The sequence below is a fragment of the Amphiura filiformis genome, chromosome 8 (assembly GCF_039555335.1).
Source record: "Amphiura filiformis chromosome 8, Afil_fr2py, whole genome shotgun sequence".
Classification (NCBI taxonomy): domain Eukaryota; kingdom Metazoa; phylum Echinodermata; class Ophiuroidea; order Amphilepidida; family Amphiuridae; genus Amphiura; species Amphiura filiformis.
Window position 1 is genome coordinate 61,709,510 of NC_092635.1, and position 12,944 is coordinate 61,722,453.

General features: G+C 35.5%; 1 protein-coding gene across 2 annotated transcripts in view; it reads right to left on the bottom strand.

Moving 5' to 3' along the window:
• Positions 1–422: 422 nt before the first annotated feature.
• The window catches only part of LOC140159332 (junction-mediating and -regulatory protein-like), a 36,512-nt gene continuing 23,990 nt past the window's right edge, over positions 423–12,944 (bottom strand). For both annotated transcript variants that reach the window (XM_072182776.1, XM_072182775.1), the window contains exons 5-9: positions 12,721–12,902; positions 10,573–10,659; positions 5,248–5,343; positions 3,442–3,991; positions 423–1,119 (exon numbers count right to left, since the gene is read on the bottom strand). In XM_072182776.1, the coding sequence (XP_072038877.1) occupies positions 899–1,119; positions 3,442–3,991; positions 5,248–5,343; positions 10,573–10,659; positions 12,721–12,902 (1,136 nt within the window). In that variant the 3' untranslated portion in view covers positions 423–898. The remainder of the gene's footprint in view (positions 1,120–3,441; positions 3,992–5,247; positions 5,344–10,572; positions 10,660–12,720; positions 12,903–12,944) is intronic.

Here is a 12,944-nt window from a genome sequence, read left to right on the forward strand (position 1 = left end):
CACCAATATGTGGGAATAAGACTACCAAGTCCCAAAGACTCTCTCTGCCTGATTAAACACAGGTTTTGATAATCAGAAAAACCTTTGGTATGTACACATATCTACTGGAGGTTGCTGCTTCATAAACACCTCAAAAAAGTAACTAACCCCCTTAAATAATGGCCATTATTCAAAAACGGGCTATTGTATTACAAATCTGTAAAATGTGATGGAAGCAGAATTTATTTCTGCGCATTTTGACACCTCATTTGATACGATAGCCCAGAGAACAATAAAACACCATTCAATTGTATGTAGCGAGGTCCAGATTTGAAAGTTGCACTTACATACAATACAAAAACACTCAGATATCATTACACAGATTTCCTTCAATCATACTGAATACAAAATCAATACAATTTACTGCAACTTGCATATCTTGGGTTACATTGATTTATATGTACGCTGTGACGTCAATATTTAGTCAATTGCAACAAATGAGGTGTCAAAATGTGCAGAAATAAATTCTGCTTCCATTGCATTTTACAGATTTGTAATACAATCGCCCGTTTTTGAATAATGGTAATTATTTTAGTGGGGTTAGTTACTTTTTTTGAGATATTTATATTGGCATGGGATTCCTTTTTTGACACACTTCGATAGTACACTACAAAATTAATATTGCAGCCACCTGCACAGGTACACTGTCATCAAGGTACCTGACAGGTATACACAGAATACCTACACAGGTACTCTCTGCTCCTACTGTTCAGGATCCACCAGCAGAGTACCTGTGAAGGTACTGTGTGTACCTGTTAGGTACCTTGGGGATTGTGTACCTTTGCAGGCAGCCAATAGGAATTTTGTAGTGTAAGTGTATCGACCATTAAAGGAAGATTAGGACAGATGGTTTAACTTATTAACTAAAAGAGTTATCCTCTTCATCTTCACTCTCCTCCTCATCGGTATCATCCTTGACCTGCTGGCGTACTTTCTCAATTGCACGATACAGTTCTGTATCTTCCCAATTTTCTGATCTTGACAAAGATGGAAGGGAATCGCTCTCATCTTCTGGTTTTGTTTGAGTCTTGCGGAGTCTTACACCGTCTCGGATAAGCTTTAATGTGTCCATCATAGCTTCTGAAAGATAATAATCATAATTGTAACTTATTTATCACAACATTTAATGTTCTATATGTACTACCAGATAAACTGGTTTAATTGTGAAACATTATTGGACCTTGGGCCTTTGTACACATCAGTCCCATAAAGTTCAGCAATTAATCTAATTATATCTAATTATATCTCATATTAGCTCCATCTACATATTTGCTATGCCAACATAATACCCCACCATTTATTGTGACATTTTATAACAAAATTAAAGAAAATACAATGTTGCAATATTTAGCATTGGATAAAAATAAACATTAACTTTAATAAATAAATCTAACTGGCATTTTTGGGTAATCCCATATCAAGAAATATTTAGTAATTTCAATTTGTGTCAAATCTGATGTAATTCCTATAATTATTATGATTTCTCCAATATATTGCACAATATGGCTGGACGATGGTAATCCATGTATCCATGTGTTATGAGGCCTTTGCATTGTAAATCATACAAAACCAGTTTTAGTCCATTTTCAATAATATCAACAAGCTATTTTAATGAAAAGAACATAATAAGTAGGTGACATGTGTGCCATTGTATTGCACATATTAAAATTAGATATGATTATATATTTTTAATATTTTTTCAAACACAGTAAAGATCATGCCTTCTGAACCGGCGCGCACTACTTGTGACGCTCGGAGTCCGTCAAAGTAGCGCACAATAATTTTAATAATTTTCTCACATCCATCTTGAACAAACAAGGGGTGAAAAATACCCAATCTGAGCCTTTCAAAAAAACCTAATATCCAGGAGCTTCTGGGGCACTGCCCCCTGGACCCCCAAGGCAGCTTCTTCTCTGTACCCCTGGTCCCTGTACCCAGCCCGCTATGCACTCAGTCATGCATGTGCTACCTCGCAAAGTCCTCCCTAACATGTTAGCACTTCATTATCACTAAAATTTTCCAGTTGGCACTTCAAATAAGCTAGTTGAGAAGGCCTGGTATAGATCATTCTGGGACACCCTGTATAGTGGCTAAGCAGTTCACTTCCATGACAAGTTATCTCAGCTGTCTGCTTTTAACAAAATATGTTTACACATGGAATCCAAAGTGATCAACACATGCATAATACATTGAGCAACTTTGAGAGATGATTAATATGCTTCAGATCAATCATGACTCTATCACCTTGTTTTTGCAATACAGCAAAATGTGTTTGAGTCATGTCTAAGTTAAGAGTGGCCAAAACTTAATGCATGTGTGAAAACCTCCTGTTTATACATCTGAGCATACTGATCTTAAATGTATTCTGGTAAATAACAGTACTGGTTACAAATTAAATATTTACTTGAATCCTTTGGTGAACTTGAATTTGTAATCATATACCGTAAAATCTCAATAGTTAGCATATGTGCTTACTATCGAGCGCTTTTGAAAACATGAAATTGTACATAAGTCGGGCGCTTTACCAACTGAGAAAATGGGGTAGAGACACACATTTGCAGGTTTACTTGTTCGTATATAACTATGTATATCGATGATTTGCTCAAAACCCTTTGTACTTTTGTGAATGGGACTCTTCATGTTTGCATGTTTTAAAAGCACTCGATAGTAAGCACATATGCTAACTATTGGGTTTTTACGGTATTGTTCAAATATCACCACAGCAAATAAAAATCTGCATTATATGAGTACAATTCATCTATACAAGTACATCTATATACATTTCTCATACTCTGTGGATAAAGCATGTGTTATGGCCATTTTGCAAAGAGATAAGTGGTTTCAACAGCTTTTGTGGAGTGAACTTTTTACTGATAGTATCTTTGGAATAACTCTCCTCACATAAATCATGGGTTGATCATACAGATTACAGAATTTACTAGTAAATGTATAATTTATTACCTCTTCTTCTTATAAAAAAATTTAAGAGGGGAAATTGATGGTGTGGTACTATATGTGTTACCGGATCTAGTCCACTCAGGCTTAGAGTTATTATTAGGTGAATTATTATTATATGAAGTTAAAAATCCTGTTTCTATCAGTCCAATCCCCATGTTTATAACTGATTTGGTTGCAAAGTTACAATATTTTTATATGTCTAAGTTCATGGTCAACTATAACCCAAACCTATTTCTGGCTATATCTCAGTTTTGAATTTGACGACAATAGTCTGAGTGGACTAAATCAGGTCACATATATATTCTTAATTATTATTAAAGGGGGAAATTGATGGTGAGATGCTATATTCTACAATGATTTTCCCCAAATTTCATGAACAAGGGGGATGGTAATTATAATTTTTTAGAATATCCTCTGGCAGGAAAAGATCCAAAACAAGCTTACCTCCATCAGATTTCTTGGCTTTACTATCTGCTCTGGGTCTTGTCTGCAACTTGTTCTTTGCTTGCAGAATGGCATTCATATCAAGCCCTCCTAAAGCTGCAGCTGGTCCTCCAGGTTTCTCTTCCGGTACCTTAACCTTGGCTGCAAAACTTGATCCTGTCATGCTAGAAATACCAGGTGGTGGATAAGGTGGCGGCAATGGTGGTGCACATGCGGGAGGTGGTGGTGGTGGAGGAGGAGGGGGAGGGGCAGCTGCCGGGGGAGGCGGAGGTGGTGGAGGTGATTCTGCACTATCACTTGTTGGTGAGGTCTCACAAGGTTTCTTTTTCTTCTGTTGTTTCTTGTCTCCAGGAGATTTTGTCTTGGTAACTTTGCCACTATTAGAAGGTGACCTCTTGGGTGTGGTTGACCTTGATCCTGATGTTGTCTGACCTTGTCGGGCAGTACCTGATGAGGTAGAAACTTTTGAAGTGGCAGGCTTGCTAGACAGTGAATTTGCTCTGCCTGATTTGTATTGCTGGGGTTTAATGAGTTTAGCACTTGGATATTTCTGGAAAAAAAAAGGGAAGTATGAAAAATAATTAGTTTTTTATTTAATGCAGGAATACATTTAGTATTTGGCATGGTCCTTCAGTGGTGTCCGACTGCTCTTTCTGATTTTCACGTAAACAGAACTAGGTCACACGATGCTATGCAGCTTGATCGGCCAAAGAGGTGCTGAAGTGATGATGACATGATTCAATAAGCCAATCAGAACCCCACTTCTGTGTTTATGCCGTAAACACTAGCACCAAATCGGCAGACTGCTGAAGAACCTTGCGGAAAACTATAATTTGACTCTCAATTTGATTACATAATTTGGAATTCAAAAGACTCTTTCATGCATTTGAGAGCAAACTAAGTCCGCAACTAAATTTGAAAATGTATTTTTTATAGGAAAGTCATCTGTGTATGCCGATTAACTCAAACACATGTCTGGCGACATAATCCCTATTTTGTGGGAACTGGACAACTGTTTGCATCTACTGTTGCATATAAAAAACTGCTACATTCCCCATGGTGAATTGGCAACATACTGTTGGCAGTATGGTTTTATTAATGATATAGTAGTATGAATTAGATGAGAGAAGGCTGATTTTCCCATGGGACCTACACATAGCTTGTAAACAGAAGTGGTTGGTTAAGTTTAGTTTGCTCTTTCATCACTGACAAGTACTGCTTTCCAAGCAGACACTCATACAAAATAAGTTATGAAATTAAATACTAATATTAATATATCAGATACACTACTCAAAGAAATCAACGGATCTTTACTTTCTTGATTTCTTTCATAGACCATATCATGTTTAAATACTATCAAAAAATTGTATAGATTTGTTAAAACTAAGGATGAACCTTATCATTTTAATTGAGTCAAGGGTGTTAACAGGGATGCCAGTGGCCTGTAGTGACTTAGCAGGAAAAGCCTGAAAATGCACGTGAATTTGGGCTATAAACCTCAAAACGGGCTGAAAATAAATAAAAGTGTGAAAATTTGGAGTAACAAAAAGCCTGAAATCAGGCAATTCAGGCAATTGCTTGAAAACTGCATGGCATCACTGTGTTTAAAACACTTACTGTGATTCATGTATTCAGAAAGATGACTACAATTATTTACAAACCGGTCATTAGTTGATAATGACTTGAATTTCAGTTAATTGCAAAAATTGGGAAACATACTCATAATCACAACTTTTAGGGTTATACCCTGACCATTTGCATTTAGACAGTTACGATGTGCTGTACATGTATGCGGTACGTACTTACCAGTTTATATCTTTGCAGTCGTTCCATGGTTTTCTTTCGTTCAAACTGTAGGAAATCTTTCTTTTCCTCCATCTCAGCTGCATGTTGATCTCTTTTCTGTAAGTGAAACACAGTATCAAATTTACAACTAGAATTACGCGGTTTGTAATTAAGGCGGCCCCCACATAAAGGTGTGTAAATAACAAAGGTTTGTAATACAAATAATATTCAATATGCAAATAAGCTTATTAATATTCCTAAGCCAACAAATCCATGACTATGGATGATGATTATGATATGTGACACATCAACCAAGTTAAGTCATTTGCATTTTTTGCAACTGCTGACTGTGTTGCTATCAAAATGACCCTACTGGACTTTTTACTCTCCAACTAAGATATGGCCCTAAACGGGCTAACAAGACTTATTCTAGGGATGTTCATAAAATTTTGAAGTTCAATATTTTTAGCTGAAATTTCATTTGAAAGAGAATTAAATTACCTAAACAATAAGGGGTCAATCATATTTCTAGTGCATATACTTTTGAAGTTACAGACAAAAATAGTGTCATCAAATTGCCCAAAATTTTGTGTGTGAAATTGTGACAGCAGGCACATATGTACAATGCACAATACTGTATGTGACCCCAGATGACCTCCTATTCTTTACTGTAAGAAAGCTGTTTTGGATGGTCTTGATTTACACACAAATTGCTTTTGAGCTAAATCGAGCGTCGACTTGGTGGAACATGGATTGCACTATGTGATAGTTTATGAATCCAGTATCATGCCAGTATACCAACATAAGTCAACATCACTTAGGTTTTGGTTGTCAAAATTAATTTTTAGTGATTTTCTCCATTGAGCCCCACAGTAAAGCCATTTTTGGACCGTACATGCACATTCCACTTCCCTATGGACGAATAGCGCCACCTATAGTGTGTGATGTGAGCTAGCCTACAGTTATTCATTAGTATGTTGTTTGCTATACAGGGTGTATCAAAATGATTGGTACCGAAGACTTCTCATTTTTTGCCGAATTTTTTTACTATTTGTTGTTCCAGTTTGGGGTTAATTGTTTAAATATTTGTAATTATAAAAGTTTTATCTTCTCTAAGAATTTTAGATCATAAAGATAGCATATTCTACTTAGAAGTTACATGATTCTAAAGGAAAGTAGGTGTTTTTACACTTTTCGTCATAACGCTGGATCAGTAGCACACCATTTTCAAAGCTCTATTTTACTGTAAACACCTTGTGAGGATAATATGTTGAAAATAATGGAAATGTTTAATATTTTCCTTGCCTTTTTCTTCATTCATTATATATATAAATGTTATAATCATAAAGACATAAAGTTGTGTTTCTTCTTTCATGAAATAGAGTGCTCGATCCTAAATGTTATATGTTATAATTAAATGTTATAATCAATATTCATTGCTTGAAAGTAATATTATTGACTTGAATAATTTAGATGGGGTGAAAGAAGTTTGTGTATCAACACCATCCAGGGCGGTAATTTAAATTGTATTATTGAGATTACTAAGTAGATGGTGTGGCAGAATGGCTATAGACTGTAGACAGTGTTGGTTAGTTTAGACCTGGTAACAGTTATTGGAATGGCTCCACAGTATTACACACTTCGGTGTGCATGAGCATTCATAGTAAAGAATCACTGGTCGACACAAATCTTTGGAGAAATGCACAGAAGATTAAGGAGACAGTTTCCAAGATCAAAGCGTATATCACATGCAAACATGCTATAACTTGCAATGCTTGAAAATTTGATGGGCAGTTACAGAATGGACCCATCACAGGTGTTAAGTTCTTTCAAGATAGGTCTTCGCCTCAGACTGCCAGGGACTTCAGGAACTATCTTTCCAAAAGCATGTGTAAAGCAATTTTATGTTATGTATACTGAGGCGAGATATTGAAGAATATGCAATAAATGGTTCAAGCAGTGAACCTATTCATCTTGTGTTTTGTAAGTCAAACCATGATTACGTCGATCTTCGTTTAAATGACAATAGCTCCCAGATGCAACAACCTATCAACTTCAGATTAATAGATCAATAAGTTAACATATGCCCCTTTCTATTTATAGTACAAAAACTATATTAATTAGCAATTTTATATTTTTGATATATTTTTGAAAATGTCACATAGCCCGGTACCAATCATTTTGATACACCCTGTATGTACCCTGGTAGGAAAGAGAACTGTGGTCATCCTCAGTTCCCTCACTTATCAAGCTACAGTGGTATGTCCTCATTTGCAGGTCTTTACAAATGTGAACACCCCCCACCAAAAACCACCACACCCCCTACATGTATGTGCAATCAGCGCCAAACGTGGACAATGTTTAGGACTATGCAAACGTGGACATCCGAATCCGTACTCAATCGACATACCGAGGATGTTTTTCACCATATTTTGTGGTTATGGAATTTAACCTAGTAACTGCGGATGTTGTATCTAACATAATACGATAGAGGACATACTTCGCAAATACGTTATACATACACTTGCGGTCGTTTGCAAACCTCCACAAACCGAGGACGGTCCATGGTGAGCAGAGTGGTCCATGGTTGGAATGCGGAGTGCGTGTGTGAGTCCTCGATTGACTATGATTGTACACGCTCACAAACTAAACACCCCACCCTCCCACACACACACCCCCACACCCCAACTAGCAAACAAATAATACATGTAGTTTACATCCATTTACCGTTTCATCAATTTCAAGACTTGATCATCAAATGCAAGATGGCATATCAGACTGACAACCATTAATAAATGTGACCGAGTTACCAACAATTAAGTGCCTAAATTGAGACACAGGATATTGGCACTTTGATCTGGAGCTATGAAATATTCCCTGAGGCTTGTGTTTATGTCTGCAACATCATAATTTCATGTATCAATGATGCACATTTTGACTTTTTTCCAAGGTGTTATTTGACATCTGAAATGTCATTATTAAAGATGTTTTCACCTTTTCAAAAACAAAAGGTATCATTATTACCACTTATACAGTAATATATGAAATAGTTCATTTCAAAAATGAACTATTTCATATATTACTGTATAAGTGGTAATTTTCGTGTACAGTTATTTCTGCGATTTGTAGTGAGAGACACATTTTCACAATTGCCCAATCCTCCCCTATACTTGTAATACATTATTGCATATATTCGCGAGTTGTTATTTTCACGGTTGGAGCTCTAAACGAGAAATTCGCGAAAATAAAACCCTCACGAAAATTTCCACTTATACAGTATTTAGGGAGTCAATGAACCCCTCATTTGATAACAGCCACAGTACAAAATTATAGGTTACTCCAAATAAATGAATGTGGGAAAAGTTATAGAAATAAATTGCATTTGAGCCCTACGTCTCCCATTGGTAAATACCACGTATGTCTCCAGGTTTAGTGTTGTATAATAAAAATGATAATACTTATTTGAAATACCAATATACAAACAATTTAATACAAACAATTAAGTGAATTGTCATTCAAGTCCAAACACAGAGTGCTTTCCTTTCCTGTTACATAATATAATTCATATAAGAAAACACAAAAAATAAATAGAAAATTACATAACTACATAACTGACCTACATAAATAGTCGGTGTACAGGGGATATCGTCGATGTCAGCATTTTAAAAAATCAACATATTGGCCACCCAATATTGATATAAAATTGGACGGATTGAGCGTGATACCTGAATTTATCGGTTGAGTGATATACAGTGCACAACTTATAAGTTCCCCCTAATGCTTTTTGAAATAAATCGAAAATTATTTAACGAAATGTAAAATTGTAAAAAGCTATGAGTAACTTTATTTGTTTTACAAATCTTGGCCAATTTGTAGTGTCACACATCATTGCGTTTGGCCACAATGGTTCATTATGTAAAAAAAGAGGGAGTTTTAAAAGTTGCACATGAGTCCATAGGAGTCAATTGTCAAACAATACAGTATGTTAGGCCTGTCCATGTGTTTGTAATGGAAATAAAACTTAAAGTCTAGATGTTTAGTAGGGGATGTGTCCTCCTGCACTGTTGACAAGTGCATTGCAACGTCGCCGCATGCTCCTTATTAAATTCCGGACCCGTTGCTGGTTCATGTTGTTCCATACATGTTGGATTGCTCGGGTTAGCTCTTGCAGTGTTGTGTTTTCATTGATAAGGTGCTTTCGGCTGATTTTTCACCTCTCCTGTCAACTGAAATTTTGTTCTCAATTTTCGAATTGCATTAGGCTTAACTCCCATACTGACGAGCAATTTCTTTCACCGGTACATTTTCATCCAGCAAACCTATTGCTCTACCGCGAAAAAATTCGGGCAAACGCGGCATTATTAAAATGTGACTTTTCACATGTGATAAACTACTGGCGATGTGGTCTATTCTCACTGCAGTACATATCCCTTCCATCTCAGACATTTATCATTAAAAAGAAAAGAATAAAATGTCTGCTTTGCTTTTCAAGAAGAAGAAGAAGAAGAATACCAAAGATTAAGTTTTCTTTTACAAACACATGAATATCCCTGGCCTACTGTATTGTTTGAGAATTGAGTCCTATGGACTCAGATGCAACTTTTAACACTGTTTAAAACGGTCTCCTTTTTTTACATAATGAACCATTGTGACTGAACGCAATGACGTGTGACGCTAATATTTGGTCCACATGTGTAAAATAAATAAGGCTACCCATATAATTTTACAGATTTGCATTTCGTCAAATAGTTTTCGATTTATTTTAAAAAATATGTAGGGGGGAACTTATAAGTTGTGCACCCTATATTTGAAAACTCTAGCGAGATCGATAAATTCAGGTATCATGCGAAAGTATCCGTCCAATTTTATCATTATTATGTCTTCAGAATCTTTTTTTGTCAAAAACATGATTTTTAGTAAAAAACAAGATTTTTGGTCAAAAATTTGATTTTGCTTTAAAATGTGATTTCTGCTCAAAAATGTGATTTTGTTTAAAATGTGAGTTTTGGTTAAAATGTGATTTTTGGTCAAAAATGTATTTTTTTGATCAAAAATGTGATTTTAGGTCAAAAATGTGGTTACATGTATGGCATGTCACGATTTACAAAAAAAATGTAAAAATCATACCTAAAGAGACATACATGGCGACTTGTGCACATAAAGTATATGAACTATGCACTCTATGAAGATGAATTAAAATAACTTGAACTAAACTTTTGTTTAGATTTCTATAAACTTCTTGCTTAGTTTTCTTTAAATATATGTCCATCGCAATAGCCTATTTATATATTTTTTGCTTTAAACAACTGTTAGAAAATACATCATCCTCTAATTGTGTTGTCTTACTTGTTGGATCTTCCGATGAGCCATCTGCTTGTCAATTTCAGCTTTCTTCTTTTGTTCTTTATTTCTCTGCAAACCTAGGATATGTTGCTACAATAACATACAAACAAAAAGGCAATATCAATTAGACTTCAACATGCTTTTAATTTGACAAGGGGAATAAGGACAACAGACAGCTATGCCACTAATTGGTATCACATGTTTCCAGTATGATATGATCCATACAGTGCGCAAAAGAATTAAGATACAAATTGTACCAGTTATGTTCACCCCTGTATATCCTAAACAAAGACAAATATGTCAAAATTTAAAAAAAAAACAGCCAATATCTGCACTTGTTAGCTCTGATTTAAGACCTCATTTGTTGAAATTGGTTGAGAATTAAAGAAACGCTGATCTAAAGGAAGAAAAGAAATCAAAAGTTGCACTTTTGTGTTCTAATCAATGGAAAGCACGGTGCTAGTTCTCTTGTTCAAGAATACTTCAAATGATTTCAAATAATTTCAAATGAATAGGGCATGCTATATGGAGCAAACAAACTGCAACTTGAATTTGCAGCTTTCTTGGGTTTTTGGATCATTGTATCTTTATTCCTTGAACGATTTCAACAAATGTGGTCTTTTGAGCTAAAAGATGCAGCTATTGGCTGCTGGTTCCAATTATGACATAATCGGTCTTTTTTAGTATATATGTGACCATCCAGCACAACTGAGCCCTGAAGTCGCTAATCATCATTTTTGAGATATTCAACCAAAATATTCTGCTTGAAATTAGCTTTAAAATAATGTATATCATGTCTATAGTACTTGACATTTAAGTAGTGAAAAATCGATAAAACAGTCAATAAATCCTTTGTTTCCTATTGTTTATTGTTAAGTTTAATGGAGCATATCTCAATAGTGGTGACATCCGGGCTCAGTTGTGGTGGATAGTCACATATTTATGAGGGTGAACAGAACTGGTACATTAATTATTTTGTGCACTGTATTTGTCCTACATATGACAAAAGCACTCAATCGACAAGTTTCAAATATTACCATTTCTGATACTCAATTGACAACTGAAATTTAGGTCACATCATTTGAAAGTCAGGCATAACATCACTAGACCCACTTTTTGTTTCTATTCTGCAAATTCTACAGAGAAAATTTGTCACAGAATGATTTTGATATTGTAGTTGACTCAATTCGCACTCTGCCCTAATTAATTGGTGGCCCCTATGGATTTCTTACAATAAATCTATGTTTTCGTATTCTAGTACAATTGTATTATCATTAAATTGGTCAAAATCAATATGAAATCACAGAAGAAATCATCTGGGATTTTGTGTTGCATAATTGTGTCTACAGTTATTTTGCACAGAAAACTTGTTGGGACTTATTTTCTTAACAGCCCAATGTGCTACATTATTATGTTTTGATGAATCCAAGTGTGTGAAAATATTGGATCCCAACACATACTGATAAAATTGGATGCTTTACGACCAATATTTGTTGGTCTTGCTATGAGTTTTAAAATATTGGATGAGACGTAGTCGAGTCCAATATTTTAAAACTCATAGCTTGACCAATAAATATGGGCTCAATTGATCCAATTTTATATTAAAATTACACTTAATGCAGTCACTTGCATAGGTACACCATTCCCAAGGTACCTGACTGGTAGTACCTATAGAGTAGCTATATCAATACTGCTACTGCAGGACCCACCAGCGTGGCACTAAACTGGTACTCCCCTGGTATCTCTGCAAGTTCATCATCATAGTCCTGGATAGCATTTATACCATCAAAAGCATCATTAAACTCATCTTCTTGCTGTGCCAGGGCCTCTGTATATGGAAAAATACCTTGTTGAAGGGGTACCTGTCCAGGTGGCTGGAATAGGAATCTGGTAGTATCCATTTTTGTCAAATACAGTATAATATGGCTGTATGTTTCATACATGTATTTTTTATCAGAGTCCTTTAACAATTGCTGACAGGTTCCCCAGATTATCGCATAACTAGCACATGGTCATGCATCATCATATTTAGGCAGTAGGCCTACATACTAAATTGACAGCTAAAGAAATCTGATTTTAGACCATAATTTGCAAACAATGCCCCTGTCCCATCAAGAAACAACAACAATTTGAATGGGAGTGATGTCATACCTTCCTGCTTCGTATCTTTGCTTTCTTTCTATTGATCTTGCTAAGTTTGTCTCGAAGTTCTTTGACCTTAGGATCCTCATCACTCTTTACATCCTCTTCTGGGAGTTCATCATCATAGTCCTGGATGGCATTGATACTGTCAAAAGCATCATAAAACTCATTTTCTTGTTGTGCCTGGGCCTCTGTAAAGAAAAAGAAATGGAAAAGAAAATATTGAAATGAAA